This window comes from Zalophus californianus, chromosome 11 (assembly GCF_009762305.2).
Source record: "Zalophus californianus isolate mZalCal1 chromosome 11, mZalCal1.pri.v2, whole genome shotgun sequence".
Classification (NCBI taxonomy): Eukaryota; Metazoa; Chordata; class Mammalia; order Carnivora; family Otariidae; genus Zalophus; species Zalophus californianus.
The window spans coordinates 101,362,113-101,388,692 of record NC_045605.1 but is presented as its reverse complement, the minus strand read 5'-3'; the positions used below and the strand labels follow the sequence as shown (position 1 = coordinate 101,388,692).

Sequence of the window (26,580 nt, the reverse complement as noted above, 5' to 3'; positions counted from 1 at the left end):
CTTTTTCTTCTTTTTTTTTTCTTAACATATATTGCATTATTTGTTTCAGAGGTACAGATCTGTGATTCAACAGTCTTGCACAATTCACAGCACTCACCATAGCACATACCGTCCCCAGGGTCTATCACCCAGCCACACCATCCCTCCCACCCCATCCCCTCTAGCAAACCTCAGTTTGTTTCCTGAGATTAAGAATTCCTCATATCAATGAGGTCATATGATACATGTCTTTCTCTGATTGACTTATTTCACTCAGCATAACACCCTCCAGTTCCATCCATGTCGTTGCAAATGGCAAGATCTCATTCCTTTTGATGGCTGCATAATATTCCATTGTGTATATATGCCACATCTTCTTTATCCATTCATCTGTCGATGGACATCTTGGCTCTTTCCACAGTTTGGCTATTGTGGACATTGCTGCTATAAACATCAGGGTGCATGTACCCCTTTGGATCCCTACATTTCTATCTTTGTGGTAAATACCCAGTAGTGCAATTGCTGGATCATACGGTAGCTCTATTTTCAACTTTTTGAGAAACCTCCATACTGTTTTCCAGAGTGGTTGCACCAGCTTGCATTCCCACCAACAGTGTAGGAGGTTTCCCCTTTCTCCACATCCCCGCCAATATCTGCCGTTTCCTGACTTGTTAATTTTAGCCATTCTGACTGGTGTGAGGTGGTATCTCATTGAGGTTTTGATTTCAATTTCCCTGATGCCGAGCGATGTTGAGCACTTTTCGATGTGTCTGTTGGCCATTTGGATGTATTCTTCGGAAAAGTGTCTGTTCATGTCTTCTGCCCATTTCTTGATTGGATTATTTGTTCTTTGGGTGTTGAGTTGGATAAGTTCTTTATAGATTTTGGATACTAGCCCTTTATCTGATATGTCATTTGCAAATATTTTCTCCCATTCTGTCGGTTGTCTTTTGGTTTTGTGGACTGTTTCTTTTGCTGTGCAAAAGCTTTTAATCTCGATGAAATCCCAATAGTTCATTTTTGCCCTTGCTTCCCTTGCCTTTGGCGATGTTTCTAGGAGGAGTTGCTGTGGCTGAGGTCGAAGAGGTTGCTGCCTGGGCTCTCCTTTAGGATTTTGATGGACTCCTGTCTCACAATTAGGTCTTTCAAACATCTGGAGTCTATTTTTGTGTGTGGTGTAAGGAAATGGTCCACTTTCATTCTTCTGCATGTGGCTGTCCAATTTTCCCAACACCATTTGTTGAAGAGACTGTCTTTTTTCCATTGGACATTCTTTCCTGCTTTGTCAAAGATAAGTTGACCATAGAGTGGAGGGTCCATTTCTGGGATTCTGTTCTATTCCATTGATCTATGTGTCTGTTTTTGTGCCAGTACCGTACTGTCTTGGTGATGACAGCTTTGTAATAGAGCTGGAAGTCCAGAATTGTGATGCCGCCAGCTTTGCTTTTCTTTTTCAACATTCCTCTGGCTATTCGGGGTCTCTTCTGGTTCCATACAAATTTTAGGATTATTTGTTCCATTTCTTTGAAAAAAGTGGATAGTATTTTGATGGGGATTGCATTGAATGTGTAGATTGCTCTAGGTAGCATTGACATCTTCACAATGTTTGTTCTTCCAATCCATGAGCATGGAACGTTTTTCCATTTCTTTGTGTCTTCCTCAATTTCTTTCATGAGTATTTTATATTTTCTGAGTACAAATCCTTTGCCTCTTTGGTTAAATTGATTCCTAGGTATCTTATGGTTTTGGGTGCAATTGTAAATGGGATCGACTCCTTAATTTGTCTCTCTTCTGTCTTGTTCTGGTGTATAGGAATGCCACTGATTTCTGTGCATTGATTTTATATCCTGCCACTTTACTGAATTCCCGTATGAGTTCTAGCAGTTTTGGGGTGGAGTCTTTTGGGTTTTCCACATACAGTATCATATTATCTGCAAAGAGTGAGAGTTTGACTTCCTCTTTGCCGATTTGGATGCCTTTGATTTCTTTTTGTTGTCTGATTGCTGTGGCTAGGACTTCCAATACTATGTTGAATAGCAATGGTGAGAGTGGACATCCCTGCTGTATTCCTGACCTTAGGGGAAAAGCTCTCAGCCTTTCCCCATTGAGAATGATATTCGCTGTAGGTTTTTCATAGATGGCTTTTATGATATTGAGGTATGTACCCTCTATCCCTATACTCTGAAGAGTTTTGATCAAGAAAGGATGCTGTACTTTGTCAAATGCTTTTTCTGCATCTATTGAGAGGATCATATGATTCTTGTTCTTTCTTTTGTTAATATATTGTATCACGTTGATTGATTTGTGGATGTTGAACCAACCTTGCAGCCCAGGGATAAATCCCGCTTGGTCATGGTGAATAATCCTTTTAATGTACTGTTGGATCCTATTGGCTAGTATTTTGGTGAGAATTTTTGCATCCATGTTCATCAAGGATATTGGACTGTAATTCTCCCTTTTGATGGGGTCTTTGTCTGGTTTGGGGATCAAGGTAATGGTAGTCTCATAAAATGAGTTTGGATGTTTTCCTTCCATTTCTATTTTTTGGAACAGTTTCAGGAGAATAGGTATTAATTCTTCTTTAAATGTTTGGTAGAATTCCCCTGGGAAGCCATCTGGCCCTGGCCTTTTGTTTGTTGGGAGATTTTTGATGACTGCTTCAATTTCCTTAGTGGTTATAGGTCTGTTCAGGTTTTCTATTTCTTCCTGGTTCAATTTTGGTAGTTGATACATCTCTAGGAATGCATCCATTTCTTCCAGATTATCTAATTTGCTGGCATGAGTTGCTCATAGTATGTTCTTATAATTGTTTGTATTTCTTTGGTGTTGGTTGTGATCTCTCCTCTTTCATTTTCATTCATGATTTAGTTGTTTTGGGTCCTTTCTCTTTTCTTTTTGATAAGTCTGGCCAGGGGTTTAACCATCTTGTCAATTCTTTCAAAGAACCAGCTCCTAGTTTTGTTGATCTGTTCTACTGTTCTTTTGGTTTCTATTTCATTGATTTCTGCTCTGATCTTTATTATTTCTCTTCTCCTGCTGGGTTTAGGCTTTATTTGCTGTTTTTTCTCTAGCACCTTTAGGTGTAGGTTTAGATTGTGTATTTGAGACCTTCCTTGTTTCTTGAGAAAGTCTTGTATTGCTATATACTTTCCTCTTAGGACTGCCTTTGCTGCATCCCAAAGGTTTTGAACAGTTGTGTTTTCATTTTCATTGGTTTCCATGAATTTTTTTAATTCTTCTTTAATTTCCTGGTTGACCCATTCATTCTTTAGGAGGATGCTCTTTAGCCTCCATGTATTTGAGTTCTTTCTGACTTTCCTCTTGTGATTGAGTTCTAGTTTCAAAGAATTGTGGTCTGAAAATATGCAGTGAATAATCCCAATCTTTTGGTACAGGTTGAGACCTGATTTGTGACCTAAGATGTGATATATTCTGGAGAATGTTCCATGGGCACTAGAGGAGAATGTGTATTCTGTTGCTTTGGGATGGAATGTTCTGAATATGTCTGTGAAATCCCTTTGGTCCAGTTTGTCATTTAAAGTCTTTATTTCCTTGTTGATCTTTTGTTTAGATGATCTGTCCATTTCATTTAGGGGTGTGTTAAAGTCCCCCACTATTACTGTATTGCTGTCAATGTGTTTCTTTGCTTTTGTTATTAATTGCCTTATATAATTGGCTGCTCCCATGTTAGGGGCATAGATATTTACAATTGTTAGATCTTCTTGTTGGATAGACCCTTTAAGTAGGATATAGTGTCCTTCTTCATCTCTTATTACAGTCTTTGGTTTAAAATCTAATTTGTCTGGTATAAGGATTGCCACCCCAGCTTTCTTTTGGTGTCCATTAGCATGGTAAATTGTTTTCTACCCCCTCACTTTCAATCTGGGGGTGTCTTTGGGTCTAAAATGAGTCTCTTGCAGACAGCATATATTGATCAGTCTTGTTTTTTAATCCAATCTGATAGCCTATGTCTTTTGATTGGGGCATTGAGCCCATTTACATTCAAGGTAACTATTGAAAGATATGAATTTAGTGCCATTGTATTGCCTGTAAGGTGACTGTTACTGTGTATTGTCTTTGTTCCTTTCTGGTCTATGCTGCTTTTAGGCTCTCTCTTGGCTTAGAGGACCCCTTTCAATATTTCTTGTAGGGCTGGTTTCGTGTTTGCAAATTCCTTTAGTTTTTGTTTGTCCTGGAAGCTTTTTATCTCTCCTTCTATTTTCAATGACAGCCCAGCTGGATATAGTATTCTTGGCTGCATATTTTTCTCGTTTAGTGCTCTGAAGATATCATGCCAGTCCTTTCTGGCCTGCCAGGTCTCTGTGGATAGGTCTGTTGCCAATCTAATGTTTCTACCATTGTAGGTTACATATCTCTTCTCCCGAGCTGCTTTCAGGATTTTCTCTCTGTCTCTGAGACTCATAAGTTTTACTATTAGATGTCGGGGTGTGACCTATTTTTATTGATTTTGAGAGGGGTTCTCTGTGCCTCCTGGATTTTGATGCCTGTTTCCTTCCCCACATTAGGGAAGTTCTCTGCTATAATTTGCTCCAATTTACCTTCTGCCCCTCTCTCTCTTTCTTCTTCTTCTGGGATCCCAATTATTCTAATGTTGTTTCGTCTTATCGTACTGCTTATCTCTCAAATTCTGCCCTCGTGATCCAGTAGTTATCTCTCTTTTTCTCAGCTTCTTTATTTTCCATCACTTGGTCTTCTATAGTGCTAATTCTCTCTTCTGCCTCATTTATCCTAGCAGTTAGTGCCCCCATTTTTTATTGCACCTCATTAATAGCCTTTTTGATTTGACTTGGTTAGATTTTATTTCTTTTATTTCTCCAGGAAGGGTTTCTCTAATAACTGCCATGCTTTTTTTAAGCCCGGCTAGTATCTTTAAAATCATGATTCTGAGCTCTAGGTCTGACATTGTACTAATGTCCGTATTGAGTAGGTCCCTGGCAGACGGTACTACCTCTTGTTCTTTTTGTTGAGGTGATTTTTTTCGTCTTGTCATTTTGTGCAGAGGAGAATAGATGAATGAGGGAACAAAATGCTAACAGGTTAACAACATCCCCAGAAAATATACTCTAAACAAATCAGAAAAGACCTGAAACCAGGGGAAAAGAAAGGGAAAGAAAGAAAAAAGAAAGAGGAAAAAAAAAAAGAAAAAGATAAAAACAAACAAAAACAGAGCAAAACAACAATAAAACAGAATATGATCAAATATGATAAGGTAGTGCATAGATCAGTGCCACACACTAGATTTTGGGTGTATTTTGGTCTGTTAGAAGAAAGTGCCTCCTAAAATTTTAAAGAAAGAAAGACTTATATATGTACAAAATAAGGGTTGATACAATGAAGGGATGGAATATGACTGTAAAGATAAAAATTACAAAAAATTTTAAAAAAGGAATTGATAAGGTGCTTGAAAAAAGAAAGAAGAGGATTTAAAAAAAGAAAGAAATAAAGAAAAAAAAGGGGAGAGAATGTGATCAGGCCGCAGACTAGAACAAAGCCATACAGCAGAGATTTAGGGTATATTTTGATATGTTAGAAGAAACTGTATCTCAACATTTTAAAGAGATAACAAGTTATATATATATATGCCAAAAATAAGGGTAACTACTATGAAGGGATAGAATATGACTCTAAAAATTAAAAATAAAAAAAATTTTTTAAAAAAGAGATTGATTAGATGTTGGTTGAAAAAGGGAAAAAGAAAAATTCAAAAAAAAAAACAGCTAAAAAAATTAACTTTGAAAGACTAATGAATCATGGTAAAAAAGCCATGAATTCTATGTGCAGTATTCCCCTAGCACTGGAGCTCTGCCGTTGTCATTGATCAGTAAACTTGGTCTTGTCTGGCTGTTTGTGCTGATCTTCTGGGGGAGGGGCCTGTTGCCGTGGTTCCCAAATGTCTTTGCCGGAAGTGGAATTGCCCCGCCCTTGTCGATCCGGGCTAAACAATGTGCTCAGGTTTGCTCTCGGGAGCTTTTGTTCCTTGGAAGCTTTCCCTATGGCTTTGGAGGACGAGAGTGAAAATGGCAGCCTCCCAATCTCCACCCAGAGGAGCCGAGAATTCAGGACCCCACTCCTCAGTGCGCCCCCAGAGAAAAGCAGTCACTCCCATCTCCCCGGTCTCCAGCTGCACTCCGCGCTCACCCGGCCTGTGACCGAGCGTTTCTATCTCTGGCACCCGACCCCGTGTGGAGTCTCCAAACCCAGCAGATCCCTGCGGTGTGCTCCCGCGCCGCTCCTCCTAGGGGAGGAAGGGGAGTCTCCCCGGATCTGCCGCTTGTTGGGTCCCTGCTGGAGGAGCAGTGGCCTGACTGGGCCGCGGATCACAGTTTATGGCCACCCCGAGCTGAGAGCCCGCGCCTCGGCTCCGTCTCTGCAGCCGGCTTCCCTGCTCCGATACCTGGGAGCTCTGGCGCACTCAGTCACCCCCGGTCTTTCTGTGACCCCGAGGGTCCTGAGACCGCACTGTCCCGCGAGGGTTCCACCCCCCGCTCAGCCACTGGAGAGACGTCCCTCCGCGGAGCCGACTTCTAAAAGTTCCGATTTTGTGCTCCGCGGCTCTATCACTTGCCAGAAGTGGCCGACGGAGGCCCCCTCCCCCGCCGTCTATCCTCCCGAATATCGCCTCGGATTCACTTCTCCGCACGTCCTACCTTCCAGTAAGTGGTCGCTTTTCTGTTCAGAGAGTTGTTGCTATTCTTTTCTTTGATCTCCTGTTGAGTTCATAGGTGTTCAGAACGGTTTGATCCCTATTCAGCTGAATTCCTGAGACCAGACAAAATCTGGGTCTCCTACTCCTCTGCCATTTTGCTCTGCCCCTCCCCCTCCCAGTGCAGTTCTTTCAAGAGTCCCGTCCCTGTGCTATAATAAAAACACCCTTTTTACACTGAAGATGTTTCAAGAATTCTTTCTTTACCTTTGGCTGCGAACCCCACCACTCAAACCACATCATCTACACAAGAAAAGAAAAAGTTTTGGCTTCCTGTAACCCAAAGAATCTTAACTAATATGCAAAGCTCGTAAACCCTAAATAACCACTGAAAGTTTTTATGTGTTTCCTCCAGACTTTTTCAATGATTATCTTTATCAGGATTGAGGAATCCTCTAAATGCAGGTTGGAATAACTTTTCTTTCCATTTATCATGACAATAAATCTTTCTTCATGTTGTCATATTGTCTTCATAAGCGTCTTTTCTAATTCCTACAAAATATTCTGTGGCTTCTTTATTTTCTATATAATTTTTCTTTTTTTCCTCTTGAGTCCTATATGCTTGTTAGATGGAAAGTTCCATGGGTCTTTACTCCATTTAGATACTCTTTATAGGCAATATTCAGGCTCTGATCTTTTTCTCCTCTCTCTGCAATTTTACAAGATGCTGTCTGAATGTACAGGAGGAAGGGAGTAGCTTTTGTAACTTCATGGAAGAAGAAAAGACTCATGTTTTCAGACTGGAAGTTTTGTTGCTTTTCTAGACCCCATCTGCCTGGTAGCTTCTTTCCCTTCTGGCATTGATATATGGGGAACTGGTCGTCCATTATATGACTCACACAATGCTCCTTGGGAGTACCGGCCACCTCCCTCTTACTGATTGCGTGTCCCCTGTGTTAGTTGCCTGGCTGTAAACCCTGTAGTTGCCACTATGTCCTTCCTCTAGTCCCTCTTACTTAGAAAACTCCACCAGTCCTTTCCCAGTCAACTCGGTACCCCTGCCACAAAAAACTGCCAGGAGGGTTAAGCTTCAAGCAGGCACATCACCACCTTTATAGGAGCCAGGACAAGGATACAGATGGAGGCCCATATGCCTACGTCTAAATATGTATATGGTAGAAATTAGTTATCAAACTACTAAAGAATGTTTTATTCTCCCACCCTGACAAATATACTTGCATAACAACACAATAAAAAGAATCCTAGTAAATATAGTTTTAATATGAGTAAAAGTTGTCAATGTATCAAAGATGCCTGGATTTGGTTATACTGAGTATCTTTGGGTATTCTGTATGACCCACTACTAACATTTAAGTGACTAACACAATAAGGCCTACATAATTTTACTTGATCTTAGCCAAAAGGCTGAGAAGCAATGGGGATCTGCATAATTTATCAGTTATTATAAATTTATTTAATAAAATTTATTTTCCTTCCTTCCATTTAATCAAAATTACAAGATATGATTTATAAACAATGTTTCACATAATTTTTGCTCCTTCAACACTGATAAATTAGATAAGCTTTCTTGACTCATTATAGCTCTGAGATTGATTTCTATCAATCAAACCTTGCTTTGCTGAGGCAGAGGCAACAGATATTAAAATTTGTAAAGCAATTCCTAAATTCATAAATAAACCATGAATTTTATATATGATGTCAGATGGTGTAATAAGGCAGTCATGTAAGATAAATTATTATTGTAGAACTATTCCAAATTGTTTTGATTTCAGCATATAAATCACAATCATTTCTAATACTATTCTTATTATATCTTTGGGCAATACCTGGATCCCTAAAACAATACAAAAATTGATGTCACAATTCATACATGTCCTCTCTGCATCTATAGGACTACTGATTGAAGAACAATATTAACTGCTTACTATTGCAAACTGTCCCTTGTCTCCTTATGCAACTATTGCAAATACTCTACTAAGTCATTAGAACCTCTTGACCCATGATTTGGAGCACAAAGAAAATGGGCACCAGGGGCTACCTAATGTCATCATGTATTGTATTTGGGCTATGTGAGAAGAGGATTTGGCAAGTTAAGTAATAAATAATGTAAGTTAAGTCTTTTTTCTTACAATGTTTCAGTAATTGCACAACCGACCTACCTTCATGGCATTAGATTGGTAGCCTTTTGTTCTGAAAATGTGAAGCATTTTCCTGGGGCGTGAATAGTGTTAGTCACAAGAACAGACGCTTAAGTATATTTATATGTTAGCACTGAGAAGGAGCCCATGTGGTAATGGAGGCATGTTGTCTTGAGTAAATGAATGTTTGTGATATGCTGATCCTTCTAAAATATGGTACCCAGGTCAGGGGCCACTTTTCCCCAGGTACAATTACCTTCAAGATCTCCTTGTGATTATGATGCACCACCAATTACACTCTCCTGGTCTGCTCCCAGGGTTGTACAGGGAATCCCACCACATGACCCTCTCCAGGTACCAACTGGGGAAGTGGAGTCAAGGATCCTTCACCTTTGGTATTACCCTTCATTATCCAGCACCCCCAGTGCCTTCCCCAAGCAAAAACCCTCAAGGAAAAAATCACAGGTCTGATGGCTAGTCTCTCCCACCACCTCATTCCTCTCTCTCACAGGCCTGAAGCACCCAAAGGTGTCCTCATTGTCATAACCCCTTTTCTCCCCCAGAGCAGCAAATCACAGGCCTTGATGCCGTAAACAGAAGGGAAGATGTCTATGAGAAGAGGCTTCCCGGTTTGGTTTCTGATGAGATAAAGAGGGGGAAAAAAGCTTTGCTTCATAGTCCTATTTTTATGAAACCAAAACTAAATATTAATTCTTTCTTCTTCATTGCATTATTTTTCTACCAAAAGCCATATCTCTCCCAAATACATGGAAGCTCAAGTCAATATTATCTGCCATGGTAATTAAAAATTATATATATTCAGATAGCAGGAAATCTTGCAAACAACCTTGCGGGGCTGGTCTAATTGTCCATATTTTACAGAGAAAGAAGCTGAGATTTAGGTTCCTTTGCCTGAGTCACACAGCTCGGTAAATGACAGAGCTAAAACAAGGTTTGAATAAATGACTACATGAGTGGAATTCTTTTTTTTTTTTAAAGATTTTATTTTTATTTATTTAACAGAGAGTGAGAGAGCACTGATTGGGTGCTCTAGTCCTCTAGTCCCTCTTACTTAGAAAACTCCACCAGTCCTGTCCCAGTCAACTCAGTAACCCAGCCACAAAAAACTGCCAGGAGGGTTAAGTAGGGGGAGCAACAGAGGGAAAGGGAGAAGCAGAGGGAAAAGGAAAAGCAGGCTCCTTGCTGAGCAAGAAGCCCTGATGGGGGACTTGAGCCCAGGACCCTGAGATCATGACCTGAGCCAAAGACAGTGGCTTAACCGACTGAGCCACCCAGACTCCCCCATGAGTGGATTTCTTGAATACACATGCAAATCAAGTGAATGCCATATGAATGGATGTCAAATCTGCTGCTATCATGTAAAGGTACTTAATCAGTGAGGGTTATTGGTTGTTAGCAACTCTCTGGGTGATTTAAGTATCAAGAGTTCACTGTGGTGGAAGAGACCTTAGAACCAGCTTTGGGAACAGAGAGTATCTTAGGAAAAGTTCTGGAGGTCCAGGAAGCAAGAAGCATTCTCCCACAAGCAACCCTTTGTTTAGCATGCTTCTGCCTTGCATCACCCACTCAGGATTCAACATGTCCAGTGAAAGTACCTGGTTGGCTGATCTTGCATCCATACCAGGGACTTGGAGGAACAAACTATTTTTTTGAATAAGAATGTGACATGATTAGGAAAAGGGGGTGGAGATAACAATGCTTTAAAAACATGCAGTAGGTTCCAGAAAGTTTGCTTTGTGCACCCCATGCATTATTTTATCATCCTCAACAGCTCTGTGAGGTAGACAGTATTATTGTTTATATATCACAGCTCTGTAAATCAAGGCTGCAGGTCTGTAAATGGCGTGCTCAATGTCACATAGATGCTAAGTTGCAGGATCTGGTCTAGAACCCACGCCCAATCACCAAAAACTCCTGGTTTTAACTATTGCTTTGTACTGCAACTTTACCAATGCTGGGTGGGGGAGACTCACCAGAAAAGGGGGATGAAGCAGCCTCTGGTCCAAGTTCCTTTTGGCTTACTTGCTAATCTCCCAGAAATAACCTTGAACACTGTGGACCTCAATACATTTATTCTGAACTAGCTTGATCTGAAAATACATTTTTTAAAAAGATTTTATTTATTTATTTATTTGAGAGAGAGACAGACAGAGAGAGAGCTCACGAGCAGTGGGAGGGACAGAGGGAATATTAAGCAGAATCTCAAGTGGACTCTGTGTTGAGCTTGGAGCCTGACCCCGGGCTTAATCTCACAACCCTGAGATCATGACCGGAGGTGAAATCATGAATTGGACAATTAACTGACTGAGCCACTCAAGCACCCCTGAAAATATTCTTGGATCAAGTGCTGTCTTATAGTTTTGGCAATTCACTTTCAAGAGTTGAACAAACAAAATCTCTCAATATGTACCTCTTTTTACATTTTTGTGGTCTTTCTGGGAATTCTGGCTTCCACATCAATGAGGAAACCGGCAGATAATGTGGTCTCAAATAGCTGGTGGCAATCAGAAGCACAAAAACGATGTTTACCTCCATTTCATTGGAGGCCTTTGGCAAAGCTTTTGGGGCCTTAGGTTCAGGAACCAGACAATCTAGATCTGAGTTCTGGCTCAGCTACTTCCATCATGTGTGATCTTGAGTAAGCTTCTTAATCCATCTGTACTTCATGTACTCCTCTATAAAATATAGAGAATAGTGATGCTTTACCTCATAGGTAAGGATCAATAAAAGAGTATGTTCATTAGAGTCTGCTTAGTAGGGGTGCCGGGGTGGCTCAGTTGGTTAAGTGTCTGACTCTTGATTTTGGTTCAGGGCATTTCTCAGCGTTGTGGGATTGAGCCCCGCATTGGGCTCCACACTGAGCATGGAGTCTGCTTGAGATTCTCTCCTTTTCCCTCTGCCCCTCCCCTGGTTCTCTCTCTCTCTCAATAAAACAAACAAATAAATAAAATCTTTCAAAGAAAAAAATGTGCTTAGTATATTGTTAATTACTCAATCAAAGATAACCATTATTATTCAAAACCAACAGTCCTGGCAACTCCAGACCATCTTTGAATTTGTGTTGTTTACATTCTCACTGCCCTCCAGGAGAATGTCCATAAGCGCATTTAAAAGGCTCCCCTGGTAAACAGTGGATCCTTCCTCCTGAAGCATGAGGAGAAGGTGGAGATAGGATTGGGCATCTATTAACCCTTACTGCAGAATTGTTGTGGAGATACATGTGGTCTCATGGAAAGAATTGGGTGAGGCAACTGACTTTAGAAGGTTTGAGACCATGAAAGCCTATCAAAAGTAAGACATTTGTAAGTAGGAGAGAGATTTGGGTTTACAGTTGATCTAAAACCATAATAGAGACCTCAGGTGATGTAACAGTTACCTACTCACATATTTTTCCTTTAAAATAATTAAGATTATTGATGTTTCCTTAGCTCAGTCCACAGACCTAGATGTCATCTTTTACATTCCTCTCCCTCTCAATCAATCCCCAAATTCTGTCACTGTTACATTTGAACTATCTACATTTGAACTATCTCAAATCAACCCACCTCTTTCCATGACAACAGCTATTATACCAGCTCAGGTGGCCATCACCTCTGTGCGTATCCCTCCAACAGACAGCCACCTCCCAGCCATGTTTCTCCAGTCTTGACTTTCCAACAGCCTTCCATCCTCTTGGGGATGAATTAGAAAGTTCTTAACAGGACCAATAAGTGCCTTCTCACCTGGCACCCTCTTTCACCCTCCCATCTATGCTCCAGTCATATCTGAGTTGCTCAGGTAGGTCTTCTAAAAGTACTCTACGCTATCTTGCTCTAAGAAGTCACAGATGTTATCCCTCTGCCTGGAACATGGTCTTCACCAACTCCAACATCCCTCCTCTCCTTCACTTGGCTGGCTCTCTTGAACCTCACAGTCTAGGACAGTGTCTAACACAGTGGGTATTCAACTAGTACTTGTGATAAATAAAGGAATGGCAAGTGAGTGGGTTGTTGTACCTAACCATGTTCAAGAAAAGATTCAGGCAGTTATGTCTATTTGCTTTTTTCTGAACAGAATCAGTACTTCTCTCCTTTACAGTTTCCCTAAGTTAGGTTAGTGGAAGTCTGTTGCAGGGAATACCAATTTCCTTGTGCTTGGCTCTACATTCATGTAGCAAGGCCTTTCTGATTTTAGAATTTGGAAGATGTTGACTGCCTCCTCCATTGGGCTTCTTTATTCATTTTCCAGCTTCCCTCATTGTGGCAGGTTCTGCATGTGCTCATCAATACCATATTCTCTCTTTTTTTTTCCCCTTGAGACCATGGCTAGAGACTATTGTCCAGTCTCAGTTGTAGTTAAGTATAGTCATAGGCCTGATTTATGGCTAGTGGAATTTTAGTGAAGTGACGGCACCATTTCCAGGGCTGGCCCTTCCTCTCTTCCGCTATTTATGAGCTGATTGGAGAAAACTCTGAAGTCTTAGAGGAAGACAGAATAATAATATGGAAAAGCCTGCATTCTAAAGAGAGAGAGTCAAACCAAGAAACAGGCTCTTAACTATAGAGAACACACTGATGGCTATCAGAGGGGAGGGGGTAGGGGGATGGGTTATATAGGTGATGGCGATGAAGGAGTGCACTTGATGGGATGAGCACCCATGATATATGGAAGTGTTGAATCACTACATGGTATACTTGAAACTAATATTACACTGTATGTTAACTAACTGGAATTTAAAGCCTGCATCCTGTTAGGACTGTGTGGGACAGAGTCTCTGTTACTTCATATGGCACTGTGATGTGGGCAAGAAGTAAAGTTTTACTTTACTTGCATGTTAAGTCACTGAAATTTTGGGGTGGCCTGCCCTAATACACTTGTCTTTGCAATGTCTCCATGAGAAGATCTCTCATTATACTACTCTACCATCTGGTTTCCCTCTTTTTCTCTTTTCTACCTTCTTTTCTACACATTTACAAAAGACTGTCCGTTTGCATATAAAAGATCCCAAAGTGTCCAAGTTGCATAAAGGTGTGAGTAATAAGAGTGATTCTATTTGGGGTCGGAATATTTGGTAGAATAAGCCATTAGAAACAAAAATGAGTGTCCATACCTATCTATGTAAGTAAGAAAGAGGGCACCCAGGAACTTTATGTTAGTAATTATGTCTCCTATATAGGGACTTTCTAGGAGAGTTCAAATATCATGAAATAAAATTCTTTCTTAATTTGGCAATTCAACTGTGCAACCATTATAGATTATCTTTAGAAAAATTTTCAATAGCTTGAGAAATTACTTATGTGATGCTCAGTGTGGGACACAAAGTTGTGTGACCTCAGCTATCCACAGTATGATCTCAACTATGAAAGAAAATATGCTTTTACTGGGAGGAAATAGAGCAACATATGTAAAATGAGGATAAATTAACATATTGTAACTAATATAAATTTGTGAACCAATTAATCATAGAAAATTACAAGTGTGTCAAAATTCTTTGATAGATTGTGAACCATTTTTTGTTCAAAAAGTGGAATTACTAAAACTGTAAGACCTTATATAACAAGCACATACATAGTGCCAAATCCTCATCTGTGGTATTTACAATTTTATCTAAATGAATGAAGTAGGTTCATAAAAGATATAAACTGTCCAAGGGTAGGGAATCATGGTGTCGTTAAAAGAACCTGGTCTTTGGCTTCAGTTGAGACATTGCTGTTGGCTAGTTTTGTGACTTTGTGGAAGACATTCATTCTCTCAACATCATCTTCCTGATTTGAGTGAAAATAACTCTTGCCTTTCTCACTTCATGAGTGATTAAAATTTTTGATCTTGTTCCATAGCATTTCCAGAAAGTGGGTAAAATGTTGAAAGCTTATTTACCCTCTCCTCTCTCTCTCAGTGTCTCCAAATTTTAATGTAGACCAAATTCTTTTAGGTAGCTTTGTATGAAATCAGATTCCCAAGCATTCTGGGATACCTTGATTCCATTGATTTAGAGAAATTCCTGTAATTTGAACAAGCAAGCCCAGATGTTCTTGATGTAGACGATGTGAGGAGAACACTTGGAGAAGCAATTTTACCTCCATTCCTCTCCAAAATGAATTCCAACCCCTCCCATGCTTTTGTCCAGTAACTGTTTATTCTTCTCCCTCCCTCATTTGTCCTCTTCACTGTCCACTTCACTAAACAATGCAAAGGCCATGGTGTATGAACTCAGTTCTTATACTAACAGAAAATGCCCAGGGGTGTTCTCAGCTTTTCCAGGTTATAAATGGTGGAAGGTATTAAACCAGGCATTTTGCAGTGAAGTCAAATTTTCCAGGTCTTTTGTTTGTCTTAGTGATACCGTTTAAATAATGCTGCAGCCGAGCCATTTTTGCCAACTCTATGGTTGCCTTATTATTATTGCTTTGAAATAGCCAATCAGCTATAAGTGATTGCATATAAATCAAAAACTTCGGTGGGAAACTTCTTATAATCATAGAAGTTGCTCATATAGAACATAATCCTGGTCTTCCTCTGGTCTACAACACCTCTGACTTAATGTCAAAGGACAGAACCTCCAGTTTGCTCAAGAAGAACCCACAACTTCGTGGAGCTTTATACTAAACACTGACAACCTGAGTCAGTTCAAGTTTAGTGTGGATGAGACTGTAAGGTGGTAGCTCCCGAAGCCTCTCCACTGTCACACTGAGCAGTGACAGAAGGTGGTGTGTATCCACATCTACAAAGAAAATTTAGGTATGCAGAATTGTTTTGGACAGCCAGTCTTTTCTCTAGGCTTTTAAATTAATCAGAATCCTGATTCTAAATAATTTGATTTTGTTAAATCACTTTTCCACCCCTGCAATCCCTGGGAGAAGCACTCACAAATTCCAATGTTGAGAACCAAGTCCTCAAAATGTATGTCTCTGGGGCCCAGAAAGTACTTTAAGAATCTACCACGCTAGTGTGTGTCATTTTAAACTGGTAAGCAGGCCAAATCCTTTCCTTGAATTATAAATAACTGATACACATGTACCTGTCCCTGCACCCTCTAGACACCCATGGAAACACTGATAAAGATAAGATTCAGCACTCTCCTGGCCTCTAACCCATTTTCTAAAGTGTTACTTGTCAATTTGCATGGAAAGCCTTTCTTTGAGTTCTGTGCCAGATGACTAAGATGAAGTCAGACTCTTTCCTGTTTGCTGCCAAATTTCTCTTCATTGATGGATGCATTTGGCACCTGACTCACAGCCTTTTCTCTCTGTCAAACTCCTGCCACATCGTGGTGATGTCTATCACACTCAAAGCTCCCTGTCCCTTACTGGCTCCTACTCTATTGACTTAATGTTGAAGCCAATAGCCATATATCCTGAACTGACCTCTGAAATCCTAACCTCTAATAGTCTAATTTATGACCCCACTATCCTATAGTTTGAATACATTTCCCCTATCACCATTGCTATTCTTTGACCTTATAAAGTGTTTTCATCCTTGCTTTCTCCATATTGTGCCACTTGATTGGTCTCCATCCTCCTTTATTTCCTTCCTTCTCTCTTCTAGATCCCACACGTTAAATTCAGTTTAAAGTCTCTCATTTCCAGGGAAATGGGTGGCTCAGTTGGTTAAGCATATGCCTTCAGCTCAGGTCCTGATACCAGGGTCCAGGGATCGAGCCCCATGTCTGGGTCCCGGCACAGCAGGAAGTCTGCTTCTCTCTCTCTCTCTCCCTCTAACCCTGCCCCCCAACTTGTGCTCTCTCTCTCTCTGTCTGTCTCAAGTAAATAAATAAAATATTTTAAAAAATAAAGTCTCTCATTTCCTTGTTCTCAAATAGTTTGGCCCTTATCTTTTTTTTTTTGCTGCACTAGACTGTTTGATTTAAATTTGTTTTCTCTGCTTCTACTCTCTGGGTACTAAGCTCATATATGTGGATGAATATTACTCCCAAGTGTTGGTTTTCCTTCTGCACCTGCACCTGCATAAGATATGCCTGGAGATCCCTATATGTATACCTGGACTGCGCTTTCTACCACTAACATCAGATGCCATTCAAACCCTGACCATTTCCCATAAAGACTTATTCTTTTTTCTCTACACCCTCCTGGCACACTCTCTCACCCTACTCATTTCCAAGGGGACTTGTCCTTCTATTTCTTCCATAAAATAGATAGTCAAAGATAATTTGTCAACTTTCTGCTCTTTTGTCTAACCCCAGGTACTCACACACATACCCACGTGCATACACCTTAACTAAAATCTTTCCCTCCCATCTCAGTAGAAGAGGTATTCTTCCCATCCAAAACTATCCCAACACCTACACTTAGAGATAAGGTTAAAGATTAGATGAACTAATAAACATAAAGGATTTGGAACAGTGCCTGGTCAGTGGACTTAGCTATTTATCTTTCCCTATTCCACTTCCTGTTATATCCATGGACTTGTCAATTACTTTCCATCATACCTGGCTTTCTGCAGTTAGCATAAATATACTTATCTCTCTCATCTGATAAGAAATGCCTTCATTTGAGCTCCTACACTCTTGTTTCTCCCTCCATACTCTTATATTCTTCTTCCTTTTCCTGGCCAATGTCTTTAAAAACTTATCTTCACTTCCTCACAGTCCATTTTAGTCTCTAATCCTGTTTACCTAGTTTCTTCTCCATCATTCCCTGGTATGTCTCTCACCAGACCAGTAATCAATACCCCACTCCAAATTGCACTGGCATTTTTAGTACTGCTCTCTCTTAGCTTCTTAGCATCATTTGACTCTTCTGGTTATTCCTTCCTTTAAGTAAGTTTCTCCTGTTTTGACTTCAGAGATGTTTCTCCTCTTACTTTTAACACTCTTCTTGGGCTGCTACTCCCTAGTCTCCTCTGTTGACCTCTCTTCTCTAATCTTGATAAACATCTATATTTGTCTATATATTTTTATGGATGATCATAACAAAGTGTCTATTGGATTAGATTTAGCCAGAAGGATTCTACCACATGGAAGCCCCAGGATGAGTTGGAGATAGATGTGTCCACCGGGTGGGAGCCAAGAACGGATCCTGCTGCAGAGGGCAGTTGGCTGTAACATGGCACAGAAATGGGAGAGCATGTGCTGTGGATGATGGCAAGTGGCATCAGGGAACAAAAGTTATGCACAACCTTTCTCCCATCCCTTCTTAATGCATCCCCCTACATCTTATATATCTGACAGAGGATGCTAAAAACAACTCATCACTAAACATTTTCTTCTTTATTTGAAAGAAGTAGCAGCCACATTTTCTTAGAATGTTGACTAAGCTTGGACCCAGAGTGAAGAAAATTGTTGCTTAGTCTTCAAGGAAAAGTATCCCAAGGGCCCCATCTCTATGCCTCACTCATTCCATTCATTCCTTGAACAAAATGTTCATTGATGGCTACACTATGCTAAGTGCTGTACTTGATGCTTGAACTTAAGGAAGAATAAGACATGGTCTACTTTTTAAGGAGATTACACTCTTCTAGGGAAATATGCTATAAAAGGCCTGAAGAATGAGCAGAATAATTTGCCATTTGGTTCATATATCCATCATCCTAGACAGTGCCAGAAACATACTAGCTTGCTCTAGAGCTGTGGTTTGCTTCAAGATGACTATTTTATGTTAACAGATTTATGTGGGCAAGTTATATATAGTGCAATATGTAAAGCTGTAGTTTGCTTTGGTTATGTTCCTGTCCTCTAGAATGGTCCTCTTGATTTGACTTGCAGGTCTTTACAATTTCCCTCAGAATCACATGTATACACCATCTAACAGAACACTAAATACTTCATATACATATACAGTTCATGATGTCACCCTGAGGGCAATGTAGAAAGTAGGTATTATCCCCATTTTATGGATGAAGAAAGTAAATCTCAGAGAGTTTCACATAAATTAATGTACCTAAAGTGACCCAGCTATCAAGTAGAGGAGCCCAGGTTTGAGTCCTGATCTGTTTGACTCAAAGACCATGTTCTTAACCACTGTGCTTCCTTTTGGTTGGATTCTGGCTACATATACCACACATATACAGGAGGTGCTAGATTTTCCAGGATTGTTATGATTAAAAATAAATTGATGGTGGGGCACCTGGAAAGTTCAATTGGTTAGTGTCCGACTCTTGATTTCAACTCAGTTCATGATCGCAGGGTCATGGCATCCAGCCCCGAATGGGGCTTTGTGTTCAGCACTGAGTCTGCTTATTCCTCTCCCTACCCCACTTGCACACTCTCTCTTTCAAATAAATAATATCTTAAAAATAAATAAATAAATTGATGGCTCCACTCTAAGCCTTCAAAATTGCTTTGAATTTCTTGTACTTGTTGGTTTTTAGAAAATATGGCTAGTGTTATCAGTGTCTTTAAGTATCATATATACCCTGATCAGGTATATGTAATATAAATATATATTATATATATATATAATATAATATATATAATATATATAATATATATATATAATTATATGTAAGTCAGATATTCTTGTGTATAAAACTGGAAAAAGTTCATATATGTATCTTATTTATATACTATTTTGTTTTAGAAAGACTTTGGTGGATATACACACACATACATATATATGGATAACCGTTTACCTGTTCACTTTTATATTACTCCTTTGGGATTGTATTAGGTATTTTCCTTTGTTTATAACATGGACATTTTCCTCTGTCATTAAACACACTTTGAAGGGGTGCCTGGGTGGCTCAGTTGTTAGGCATCTGCCTTCGGCTCAGGTCATGATCCCAGGGTCCTGCAATCGGGCCCTGCATTGGGCTCCCTGCTCAGCGGGAAGCCTGCTTCTCCTTCTCCCACTCCCCCTGCTTGTGTTCCCTCTCTCTCTGTGTCTCTGTCAAATAAATAAAATCTTAAAATAAATAAATAAAAATAAAAAATAAACACACTTTGAAGACATCATTTTCATGGCTGCCCAGTAATCCATAATTTGGATATGCCACCATTAATTTAAGCATTCCTCTATAATGGATTTCGGATCATTTCTATTTTTTTTAAGTTTTATTAATTTAAGTAATCTCTCCATCCAATGTGTGACTCGAACTCTCAACTCCGAGATCAAGAGTCACATACTCTGCTGACTGAGCCAGCCTCGTACCCCAGTTTTGGATCATTTCTAAATTTACAGTATCATAATACTGCAGTGAATTTCTTTGTATTTACTTCTCTATAGATATCTATTATTGCTTCCTTGGGATGAGTTTCTAAAGTGAAATTATTGAACACAAAGATTTGCTCTCTTTTTAAGATAGCTAGGGTATAATTCCAGTTTCTATATTTTGCCACTTATACTTGGGTAATATCATCCCTGATCAATAATTTTTCCTTCCTATGATTTTGTTCTTCAGGAAAAAGCAACTACATGTAATATGGTCTTTAGGATCTTTTCCAGAAGATTGCATTCTTTCATGATGCCTGAAAATACTAATCCTATGGCAACATTAGAGCAAGTGTTTCATGCCCAGGGACCTCAGGGTCCCTTGGGACAGTTTTTCTGAAAGATTCATTGTTCTTCATTTGCATCTGGACAGCGGATGACATTTGCTTCTCAGAGTCTTGGCCTAATTTGAATCAATGAGCATGGGGAGATTCATTTCACCAGATGTGTTATGGTACTTTCTGTGGAATTGTAGAAAGATCACCCAGGAGCCCTGATGTCTAGCTGCAGCTCTGGGCTTTAGTTTCTCATTTACTAAATGAAAGGTTTGGGCTTGATAATTTCTAAAGCCCATTATGTCTGGCAATGTATGATGTCCTAGGTGATTTCTCCTCCCTCCTTTTCCTGGACACCTGTCTCATCTTTCCAGGTATTTTTGTTTGTATGTTGTTTCCTTAGGTCATCTTCCTGAGAAAGGGCGGCTGAGGTGCTATACAAGATGTTCGTGCTTCATGAACCCCAGAAGCTGCAGATTATGTATGAATCCCTGGAAAAGAGCATCCCTGAGTCCTTGAAGGTGAGACAGTAGGGAGAAATCTGGGAGAGTGGAGTAAAGTGTGGACATATAGATTCAGGGTTCAGAACCTTTCTAGGCAGATGGAAATAGAAATCTAGAGTCAGATTCCCCCTGCAAGGATGATCTTAATACCCATATCAGACACCTACTTTTCTCCTTCTTCTTCCTCTTTCTCCTCCTCCTTCTCCTTTGGACTCTTAAACCTTGTTCGAATAAATTCTACTGCTATCTCTAGTGGATTTCCTTATCTGCTCCAGGCTATTGCAATATCTGCTTTTCTCCAGTATCACTAACTCACCTACACATGGTGATCAGAGTCATTTATCTGACACAAGTATGATCATACCACTCCCTTGTTTTAAACTTTCAGTCCAAGGCATAAAGTCCACACTCCTTAATTGTGAGGTTGATCACAAAATGTCCCAGCCTCTCCACTTCATCTCCCAACACATCCCTGCTATATACCACAGGCTACAACCACTAAGCCTCTCAGAGCCCAACAGGTATGATACAATCGGCCACACCTTCAGGTACTCAAGCATACTTTTTCTCTCACCTGAAATCACTTGCCTTCCTGCTCTGTTTTGCCCGGAAAAGACTTGTCTATGAAGACCAAATTCCAATATTACTTCTGTAAGTTTCCCACCACTTCCTAGAAAGGTAATGCTTTTCTTCCTTGAGACCCCACACAACCATGTACATGTGTCTATCAGAACACGTGTCCTATTACAATCACTGTGTACCTCTCCATGCTGCTATTCTTGAATGCAGTGGCCATGTCATACTCACCTTGAAATTCTCCACACTTGACACACAATAGGTGCCAAAAACTGGTATAGTATGAAGTGAAAAAAAATGGAATGAATTTTCAAAAAATGTCAGGGGAGCCAGTTCCTCTTGAATTAGCTATTTCCTTAGATTTTGTGGACCTTTCCTGTTTCGTTTGTTTGTTTGCTTGTTTGTTTGTTTTTGCAGCATACCCTCCAATGGATAGTTCAGTGAGCCATCCTAAAATCATTAGATCTATCCCCTTAAGTGATTCTAACTCCAGGCTTTATATCTCAAACTATCTCCAAGACCCTATTTCAAAGGAAAACATCATCCTCACCTCTTCATCTGTTGCTTTTGTAGGTATATGGTGCCATTTTCAACATTAAAAATAAAAACCCATTCAACATGGAGGTGCTGGTTGATGCCTGGCCAGATTATCAGATAGTCATTACTCAGCCTCAGAAAGTGGTAAGAGCACTAGCTACTGAATACCAAGCCAGTCATGCTCAGGATGTTCTCTGTATGGAAATAAGGGAACTGAAGCTGGGGCCTGAGGAGAAGAACCTTGGTACCCCTGATCCATATAGATTTTGGAAGGGCTGTTTGGAGAGAGGGGAGGATAGTGAAATAAGTCATGGGTATAGACCAAATAGCCAGTAATCCAGGGCTTGTAAATAACATCGGGATCCCATCTGGTCAATTCTTTTCCATTGAGATTCTAGTCACAGGCATATACCTCAAGATAGATGTTTGTAGCTGGAAATGGATAGGAAATGTTTTGCTTTCCCTGGGACTAAATGAATATAATCCAATAATATCTGAATCAGTGTTGGGTTTCAGATCTAAATGTGCCAAGTGACTAGTTATGTGACCTTGGGAAGACTGCTCCTTTCTTAGCTATAAAAGCAAAGTTGACAAAAATTCCTGTGTCAGAGGGCTGTTAAACTATATATAAATCATGTACAGTTGACCCTTGAACAACACAGACATTAGGGACACCAACCCCCACACCATCAAAACTCTGTGTAGAATTCCTGAGTCTTCAAAAACTTAAAATACTAGTAGCCTTCTGTTGACCTGAAGCCTTACCAATAACATAAACAGTCTATTAACACATATTTAATATGTTACATGGATTGTGTACTAGATTCTTAAAATAAAGTAAGCTAGAGGAAAGAAACTGTTATTCAAATCCTAAGAGAAAATACATTTACAGCATTATACTGTATTTATTGAAAAGAATTTGCTTGAAAGTGGACCTGCACAGTTCAAACCACTGTTGTTCAAGAGCCAACTATGTATTTAGTAAAAATGTCTTTCCCATCTTTCAGATTTGGGGGGTATAAGTAGTGAATCCCTTCCATCCCAGGGTAGGGATATTTTAACCCCTCCTCCCACACTTCTCCATTTCCATAGTTATGAGGAGAATTAGAGCACAACTCACCTGTAACAACCCCTAGGGGAGTGTGAGCTGCAGAAGGTAAGCAGGAATGAGGGGCAGTGGGAGACTGGGCCCTCCACTCCAGGTGCTGCTGTGAGTTCTGGTGCGATTGCTCTTTCTAAAAGTCCTCTCTATTCACATGCACACCAAGAGCCAATCACCATGCCAGCTCCAGAGTGCTGAGTCAACATTAGCCTAGGCATGGCCTCCCCACAGACCCCAAGTCTTGACATCAACCCTGTTCCCTATATTTTGCTCCATAAGGTAGGCACTCTCTTTCAGTCCCTTAACACACCCTATTTCTGGCGCAACTTCCATCTCAGGCAATGGAGCTACTTACCCACCCTCCCAGAGCAGCTGTCTTCAGAGCACCATCCAAAACCAACCACCTTCAGTCTGTCAATAGTGATTTATTGCTCAAGGGATTCCAAGGCCATTTTCTGTCTGCATCTCTGGGAAAAGCAGAAGGTATTTTTTTTAAGATTTTGTTTATTTATTATTTTATTTATTTATTTGTCAGAGGGGGAGCAGCAGGCAGAGGGAGAAGCAGGCTCCCCACCAAGCAAGAAGCCTGATGCGGGACTCTATCCCAGGACCCTGGGATCATGACCTGACCTGAAGGCAGATGCTTAACTTGCTGAGCCACCCACGCTTCCCAAAAACAGAGGGTATTAAATAATTGAGCCTCTAACACTCTTGGCATATGCAAAAACATTTTGTAAATTGTACTGCCATGTAAATATGATTAATATTTGTTATATCAGGAGATGAAAGATGACCTGGATCATTATACCAACACTTACCACATCTTCACCAAAGCTCCTGATAAGTTAAAGGAAGTCCTGGCATGCCCCCAGGTTATCAGTTGGGAACAACCTTTCCAGATCCAAGGTAACCAATGTGAGTTAAAAGGGAAAGACCCTTGGTTCTTTCACATTAGATGTGGAAGAGGGTATGCACTGCCTATTTTTCTCCTCTCTCCCGGTTGCCAAGAGAGTTTGGGAGAGGCAATAAGCAGCTTCAAAATCAGTGCAGGTGGATTACCTGAAGACCACACTCATGACACAAATACCAATGGAACCCAAGACATCAAGTGATAACCAGGTGGACTTGGTGGAGTCATTTATCATGCCCAAAATGGATGAAGATAGCAAGTGAGATTTTTTTTGTTTTGCTCCCCAAATTCGTGACAGCAAATCATTCAGTTGTCATAAGGGCCACACTCAGAAATGCACAATTTGACACTAAATTTTTCAGTACACAGTTGTAGGGGTAAAGGAGGAGAACTATATTAGCTGAGGTTTGCTGAGCAGGGGCAAGGTCTTCATTAGATGAGGTCCTTTCCATATATAACTCACTTAGTTCTCATAAGAGTCCTCCTGGGAGGATACTGGATATCATGGTGACATTAGAGAATTTTTACTGAAATTATGCATTTCTTGCAAAAATATTACATGCTCTACAAAGTATACAAGTATTCAAAGTAAAAAGTGAAAGTTTGCTCACTTGGATTCCCCACAATCTTCCTGTCCAGGTGTAAATATTCTTTTAAAAAATTTTTTTATTTAAATTAAATTTAGTTAAGGTAGAGTGTATTTTAAGTTTCAGAGGTAGACTTTAGTGATTCATTAGTTGCATATGACACCCAGTGCTCATTTCATCAAGTGCCCTCCTTAATGCCCATCACCTGGTTACCCCATCCCCCACCCACCTCCCCTCCAGCAACCCTCAGTTTGTTTCCTACAGTTAAGAGTCTCATGGTTTGCCTCCCTCTCTGTTTTAATCTTATTTATTTTTTCCTTCCCTTCTCCTATGTTCATGTTTTCTTTTTTAAATTCCACATATGAGTGAAATCATATGATAATTGTCTTTCTCTGACTTTTTCACTTAGCTCTCTAGTTCCATCCGCATCCTTGCAAATGGCAAGATTTCATTCTTTTTGATAGCTGTGTAGGTGTAAATATTCTTAAAATTGGTGTGCCAACTTGCATTCCCACCAACAGTGTAAGAGGGTTCCCCTTTCTCCACAACCTCTCCAACATTTGTTGTTTCTTGCCCTGTCCATTTTTGCCATTCTGACTGGTGTAAGGTGGTATCTCAATGTGGTTTTGATTTGAATTTCCCTGATGGCTAATGATGATGAACATTTTTTCCTGTGTCTCTTAGCCATTTGTATGTCTTCTTCAGAGAAGTGTCTTTTCATGTCTTCTGCCCATTTTTTTACTTGATTATTTGTTTTTTGGGTGTTGAGTTTGAGAAGTTCTTTACAGATCTTGGATACCAGCCCTTTATCTGTAGTGTCATTTGCAAATATCTTCTCCCATTCTGGGAGTTGCCTCTTTGTCTTGTTCCTTTGCTGTGCAGAAGCTTTTTATCTTGAGGAAGTCCCAAAAGTTCATTTTTGCTTTTGTTTTACTAGCTTTTGGAGATGGTACAGCCACTTTGGAAAACAGCATGGAGGTTCCTCAAAAAATTAAAAATAGAGCTACCCTATGACCCAGCAATTGCATTCCTGGGTATTTACCACAAAGACACAGATATAGTGAAAAGAAAGGCCATATGCACATAGGGTTATATCCCTCTTAATTATTTGGGAACATTTTGAAGCAGACAAAGAATTAGTAGTAGTTTTTTGTCCATCTGTTTCTTCTTCTAGGCTGTGGGATCCTCAAAGAAAGGATTGATGTCATATTTATTTTCTGCAATCCTGGTGTTTTGTAAATGTTGGCTGAATAAATACACATTCTTTTGTGGACAGGAAAGGAAGCTTTCAGAACATCTTGGATGCCTCCCACGTGGGGCTTGTGAATGAGCAGTGGAATTTTGGAAAAAATGGGAGGAGCTTGAAATATATTGAATGCTGCCTCAAGAATTTTCCAGGATTTGGTGTGCTGGGCCAGAGGGGGACACTATCTCTTGGACTGTGATGGAATAGTCTTGTGAGATGAGAATGGGTTACACTGTCCCCAAACCGAGACCAAGGCTACATGAAGAAAATTGGTTCTCACTTTATAAAGTATTTTATTCAGAAAAAAATGCCATTTAATTTCCATGTGTCAAAAGATAAAGAAAACCTTCAGCCACTGAGAAGTGTGGAGTTTAAGTCTGCTCCTTGTGGTTGGCATCAGTGGAAATGCACTCCTAGAAAATATTGTTGATTAGTGCCATTGTCCATTTCAAGCCTTTATGGTCAGTGAAAAAAATACCAGTTCAAACACAAGCGTTATAATTTATATTAGCACAAAAACATCCAATTGTTTGGGTTCTATGCATTACTTAACCCACCCTTGTATAATATTTTTTCCTCCTCCATATTATGGAAAAATGGAAGCTTGAACTTTTGGTGTTATGTTTTGCTTTTATGGTGACAGACCTCTTAGAATTAAAATCATCCAATGTCAATCATTAGTGCCAGGATAACCTTTTCAAAGCAATGTTTTCCTCTTTGAAGACTTCTTTCATGAAAGAATTGTACTTTTCCATGCTTCTGTGCTTGAAAATAAAAAGGCTGATTTGAAAAGTGTCTTCTCTGGTGTCCTCCCCTTCCTCTGACAAAATTTTCCAAAGGACCTCTCAAAAGCCCTCAGCCTTTGACCCTGGGTGCC

At 40.0% G+C, this 26,580-nt stretch overlaps 1 protein-coding gene and 1 long non-coding RNA gene across 2 annotated transcripts in view; one reads left to right on the top strand and one right to left on the bottom strand.

The window, feature by feature from the left end:
* LOC113915070 overlaps positions 1 to 26,580 on the bottom strand; it is a 153,213-nt gene that overhangs the window by 24,359 nt on the left and 102,274 nt on the right. Inside the window, exon 3 of the long non-coding RNA XR_003517583.2 lies at positions 23,316 to 23,427. This is a non-coding gene — a long non-coding RNA (uncharacterized LOC113915070). The remainder of the gene's footprint in view (positions 1 to 23,315; positions 23,428 to 26,580) is intronic.
* GLYATL2 (glycine-N-acyltransferase like 2) lies at positions 20,686 to 26,133 on the top strand. Its single transcript, XM_027580776.1, is given in 7 exon segments — positions 20,686 to 20,763; positions 21,895 to 22,002; positions 23,740 to 23,917; positions 23,994 to 24,129; positions 25,734 to 25,864; positions 25,867 to 25,945; positions 25,947 to 26,133. Coding segments are annotated over 7 exon segments (897 nt in total).